The 6000-nt window shown below is 42.4% G+C and overlaps 1 protein-coding gene across 5 annotated transcripts in view; it reads left to right on the top strand.

The window, feature by feature from the left end:
* The first annotated feature begins 300 nt into the window (after positions 1–300).
* KIF16B (kinesin family member 16B) overlaps positions 301–6000 on the top strand; it is a 150058-nt gene continuing 144358 nt past the window's right edge. For 2 of the 5 annotated variants that reach the window (XM_020801252.3, XM_073003483.2), the window contains exon 1: positions 308–486. In XM_020801252.3, the coding sequence (XP_020656911.3) occupies positions 440–486 (47 nt within the window). In that variant the 5' untranslated portion in view covers positions 308–439. Of the gene's footprint in view, positions 487–6000 lie in introns of all 5 variants that reach the window. The other 3 variants (XR_013543694.1, XR_013543714.1, XM_020801251.3) reach the window with 3 other exon arrangements.

Below are 6000 nucleotides of genomic sequence, written 5' to 3'. Positions count from 1 at the left end.
CATCGTGGCCATGAACCTATGCCAGACTTGAGTGTTGCAAGCAGCCACCGGTGAAGAGAAGAAGAAGAAAGCTGAGTCACCAGATCCCGTCGGGGAAGGAAAAGTTCTAGCTGGGCAAAGAGCAACGGGCAACGCGCTCGGCAGCCGTTTGTCCCTCGGCAGCACCCTTACGAGAGGGAACCCTATGGGAGAGCAATGGGAGAGGCGGCGGTGGCGGAGGCGGCAGCGTTGTTTTGGTGAGGGCGAGTCGGGAGGGGAGGGGAGGGGCTGCTGGCGCCGGGAGGCGCGGTTCCGGACCGGAGAGTAAGGCCTAGCAGGTGGAGCCGTGACGGGGTGGCCCGCCGGCGCCTGAGGATGTGAGCCGGGAGGACCCGTCCACCCTCCGGAAGCAAGCAGGCAGGCAGGGAAGAGGACTCTTCTTCGGCGGACGGGATGCACCATGGCCTCGGTGAAGGTGGCCGTCAGAGTCCGGCCCATAAACCGCAGGTGAGGGAGGGGGGGAGGCAGGGAAGTTTGCCTCCCATTTCCACACCCGCACACCGCCTGGGGGGGCGGCGGTTGGCCTTCCCTGGCCCCCCATTCGCGCCCGTCCGTCCTTCCGCCGCCTCAGGCACCACACGCAGGTGCAACACCTGTGCCTTCCTTCCTTCCTTCCTTCCTTCCTTCCCCTTTGCTGCCTGGGCGGACGCTGGAGAAGCCGCCAGGCCATCCTTGCGGGTGTTGAGCCGGCTGGCGAGCAGGCGCCACGGAGGCTTCTGCACTTTTTAACAGTTGTGTGTGGAGGGGGGGGGGGAGAGAAAGGGCAGCTACCATTCAGCCAGGTGTGTGTGAGTGCCAACATTGCTTCCTCCCCCAAACGACTAAGGAGCAGGAAATTTATCCCTCCTCCCTTTTTTTATTGGAAAGCAGAGGGTCATGTGTTCACCTTAAGTTAGGAACCTGAAAAACTAGAACACAAAAGTTGTGGGACACTGCCAGATATCATCCAGTATTAACATTTTCCCGTCTTCATGCAAAAAAACATTTTTTCTACTCGTCAGGAAAATGTACCTGTCTAAAGAACTACATGTGCAAAAAGAAAACGTCAGTTGCACATGCCAGATGTAAAATTTCATCTTGCTAGTTTTGTGATGCCTGCTTTTAATGCACCTTGCACTTTCATGTAAAGTGGATACCAAAGATGGATCGATCGATTGATTGTTCAGTGGTGTTGCTTGTAAACTCACAAAAATGTGATGCCCATTGTATGAAGAACTGGTCGTCAGTGGGATCCATACACCTAGAGAATTGAGTTCTGTCACACCTTCATAAACAGTCCATTAGCCGAGAATCTTATTTATTTAGATTTGGAGAGGAAACTGCACTTACTCCAGGTTTACATGCCACTGCTCATGTAAAAGCTGTGTCCACCTAGCCAGCCAAAACAAGTTCTTTCTCCAGTCTCCTCTTTGACTTTATACAGCCCCCCTTGTAGAAGAGGAGGAAATAAATTGGCTTTCTAATAGTCATTCCCTAAAAACAACAAAGCTCTGATTGTGAGGAGTGAGATTTCCTCTTTGCTACAAATATGGAGGGGGAAATTAAGCATACTCCATTCATAATTTTTTCCCTAAAACAGCCTTTCTGAAGCCTGTATGTTCTTATGTTCCTTTGGGAACACAGATGGAAAGGAGGCAGCCTCCACTGGCTACCTTTGGAATGGGGCTCTCTGTTTTAAGTAAGATTTCTAAAGACTATGCCAGCTGGCTGCATTTGCCACCTCTTTTTCTTTCTCAGAAGAAGTAGGACAATGTGTGCCCTAACAGTGGTTGTGTGTTGTGCTCAGGCAAATACACTAGTGCTAGCTTCTTCTTTGCAGACAGAAAGAGATCAGGGAAAGCTAGTTGCTCGTGATTTCTAGGTATCCTCATTCCCCAATGGATATGGAGACTTTTATAGATCTGCTTTCTCCAACCCCCCTTCCTGTGTAACTAGAACCATTCATTCTGAGAGAAAGGGGGCAGGCACAATTAGCACTCTAACTTCTGGATCCCCATGTCTTGTCTGGGTTGCAGAAGAGTTCTAGCTTTTTACCTGTCGTAAGGATGTTGTTGCAAGTGAATCTTAGGGAAAGCTCAGCTGTGTGGTGGGTTCACATAAGACCTCTTGCCTGATTGCAAGGGTTAATCACTCTTCTGTAGTTGGATTAAAAACAGGGTGGAGTTGGGTTCCCCTTATGCTTCTCTTGCAAATTTTCTTCCTCCCTGTCTGTTCAGCTCATGTTTTTAATCTCTGCTGTCCCATGTTTCATGTAAATGGTATGACTTAACCATGCTAATTAATATGGGCTACATATGACTTCCTGGATATCATTTGAGGAGTCTTTATATTAGAGAATTTTCAGGCTTTCAAAGTATTTCAGAAATTCTAGTTGCCCAAACACAGTGACATTTATGCAAATATATTGGGATAATGTAATTATCATCATCATCATCTTAGAATTGCTGAACTGGAAGGAACATTATGGATCATTGAGTCCAGCCAGGCATAGAGGGGAATTGGACTCCCAACCAGATACTCCCTACCACAGCCAGATACTTAAACCACTAAGATATAGTTGTTCTTAATAGTACTAGTACATGGCACTTTAGAGTATTCTGAATACTTAAAAAAAGTATTCATTTCTGACCTATCTATATTTCCCACCTGGCTAAATCCGTTGAGAATTATCAACTGTTTCACTTGTTTTCTTCTTTTACAAATGGATCTGGGTTAACTTAAATGACAGTTTCCTGTTATTCATGAAATAAGTAATTGTGTGTAAACTTCAGATTTATATTTAGGATCTTAATTCTGTGTGTGTGTGTGTGTGTGTGTGTGTGTGTGTGTGTGTGTGTGTTTATTTATTTATTTTTTAACAACTAGGGATAAGGTAAGGGATACAGAAGGTAGAAGGGGATGTGGGGGGGAAAGTGGGGAGTAGGAGAACACGAAATATATAATCATCCATCTGTTCATGTTGCGATATCAAGTTGACTTTCTGCCTTTCTACAGTTTAATTGCCCTCCAGGTTTCAACTTACAGTTACATCTTAGTTTAAATCTATGTTACTCAAGCACTATCTGAGGACTAAAGCCATTTGTATAATAAATCGCATTGTTCAGTTGCCTTTTGTATTGGATAGTCTTTCAACACTTCTGATAGAATATCCATTTCTGCCGCTTCCCATATCTTCTCAATGAGTTCCTCTTGTTTCGGTATCTCCAATACCGAAGATCTTAATTTCTCACATAACTCCAAATGTGGAATGTAATGGGAAGCTGATTTTTAAGATGACCAGGATTAAAGGAAGCAAACAGCAGGGGAAGCTTGCAGTCCAAATTAGTTCCTAGCAGGTAAATTATAGTTTAGCAAGCAGGAAAATATCTAAAGTGGGCCAGTATCTTGCTATGTCAAAACTACATTATTAGGAAGGACTGAACAACTTGCTGCCTTCCAAATGTTGTTATACTATCGTTTCCACTTGCCCTAGTCAGAATAGCTAGTGGTGAGAGATATGGGAGTTGCAGCCTGACACATGTCCCACCCCTCCTGAGAAGCAAAAGAATTGTTCTTATATTGCAACTGGGAAATAAATCTAAAAAAATTACTTGCCTAAGTAGTCTGGTGATCTCAGGGCAAAGGTGAGATTTGAACCAAAGATATGGCACTGCTCAGTTTTCTAGTTAGCATTCTACATTAGAATTGCAAAGTACAGGCAATTCCATGGGTAGTGCAAAAGTCCATGGATAGAGGAGAGGGAGAGAAAAGTGAATAAATATAAACTCAAGCTTACAAGACAGTGAAGTTATTGGTAGAATATTTATACAGGTTTAATGTGAAGAAAATCTAGTTTTAATAGCTGGTTTTGTTGTTGTGTACCATCGAGTTACCTCTGACTTATAGTGATGAGTTAGTGACCTCCAAAACGTGCCATGTTTAAGTGTCCTGCTTAGGTCTTTCAAACACAAGGCCATGGTTTCTTTCTCCATATTTGGGAAAGCTATACTGTAATAGCCTTTGTCTCCAGAGACCCACCGTTACAGCTGACAATATTTTCTAGTTCTGTCATACTTGCCCTTCTGAGTTTCATTCTTTTTCTGATATCTTGACTGCAACCTCAGTTTAGGTTGATGGTTGAACCAAGATATAGAAAATCTTGACATTCATGTTATATACTTCTTTAGTATTCTTGATTTTTATCTTCTTAATATTCCACTGCAATGCTGGTTTTGCACTTTTTTCTTTCACCTTTATCAATAGTCATTTCAAGTCACTGCCACTATCTGCCAATAATATAGTCTCATCTCTGTTTAGCCTACATTATTGTTCTTTGTTCAACTTTTCTTTCATCTGAATTTAATTCAACTCTTATGAAGACATGCTGGAATCTCATTACTTCAGCTCTTGTTCCAGGTCTTAATTGCTTTTATACCCTTTTACCTGTTGTTTAGATGTCATCACTGAGCTGATCCCTGAGTTCTCCACCAGAATTTTCCATAAGACCCACAGTGTTGCACATACCACTGTAGTTGTTTTTTGTAAATTTCCCATTGGAATGCAGTTGTGAATTATGATTAGATTAAAGCCATACCTCTCATTCCCCATGCCCCTCCCTTCCATCTCTGGATAACTAGTCAGGGTCTTTTCAAGGAACGGCCAGCATTCCGGGCCAGTGAACACCTGCCTGCCTTCCATCAGCCTTCTCAGTGTCTCCAAGATGGACCTGGTCCAGCTTCGAGCCATAACTCACACCTGGGAATTGTCAAGAATGTTAGAACTTCTTCAAAAATCTCTAGTGCCTCTTTGTTTTCTAAATCCAGCCTGAACATTTGTTGCACATAGGCAGGCAAAGGGATGCTTTGTTGCAAAACCTTGAGTATCACTTTGCTTCCATGGCAGATTAGTGCAGTGGTCCTACAGCAGTGGTTCCCAGTCTTGGGTGTCCAGATATTCTTGGACTGCAACTCCCACAAGCCTTCACCAACGTGGTGGTCAGGATTGCTGGTAGTTATACTCCAAGAACATGGAAACCACTATACTACAGTTATTGGCATACACTGCTGCCACATTTCTTTGAGATTGGGACATATATTGAACATTTCCAGTCTGAGGGCCATAGGTTTGTTTTCCACATTTATCAGCATATTTTTGTTAGGATTTCAATTAATTCATTCTCTGTAGCTAGAAATAGCACTTTTGATTACTCTTGTAGTCGGAGTGATTATCTTGCTATAGCATTATCTAAAATGTTTATTTCATTAGGAAAGTTTATTAGGTTACAGAGAATCTCATCCTATTCATCATTGTTAAGAATTTTTACATTCTGTTTTATCTCTAGTTTCCTTGTATTTATTTCTAATCACATTGTAAAACTGCAAACACTGATTTGCTTGACAGTAATATCTGACTAAGCACTGTTTGTTTACAAAATAAGGAAAGTTACAATTTTGTCTTAATCAGATAAGTTACTGTATATGGTAAAGCTTAACTGATCAAGGCAATGATGATATTCCAAGAATATTTACTTCGCAATCAGTGACAAAACTGTATAGGATGCTTAGAAAGCCTAATTTCTGTAGGCATTGAACTCTTGTACTTTAAAACTATATTTGAGTAGACTGTTTCTGCATTCAAATGTGTGCTCTGTTCAGCTTCCTTGGTGAAAAACATAAGAAAGTTTATATAAGTAAACTAGATATGTCTGCTGGGTTCTACTATTGTAAACACTGAAGAAAAAATAGTAATGAAATTGCAACAATTTGTCAGCACTTTAGGAAATTTGACCTAATATTTGCATGGCTACAAGACAGCAGCAGCTTATACTTCCCTTTTGCCATTGGGCTGGTTTGGAAACATCTCTAGAGGTGGGAGTTGTGTTGTCCATGGCATATGCCTTACCAAGGTCCCTGGTGTAGCATTTTCAATTCCTCTCAGCTGTAATGTTGGAAGGCTGCAAGTACCAGCACTGTGTCACTAAGG

Source organism: Pogona vitticeps, chromosome 1, assembly GCF_051106095.1.
Source record: "Pogona vitticeps strain Pit_001003342236 chromosome 1, PviZW2.1, whole genome shotgun sequence".
In the NCBI taxonomy this organism is placed as follows: Eukaryota; Metazoa; Chordata; class Lepidosauria; order Squamata; family Agamidae; genus Pogona; species Pogona vitticeps.
This window is presented reverse-complemented; position numbering and strand designations above follow the sequence as displayed.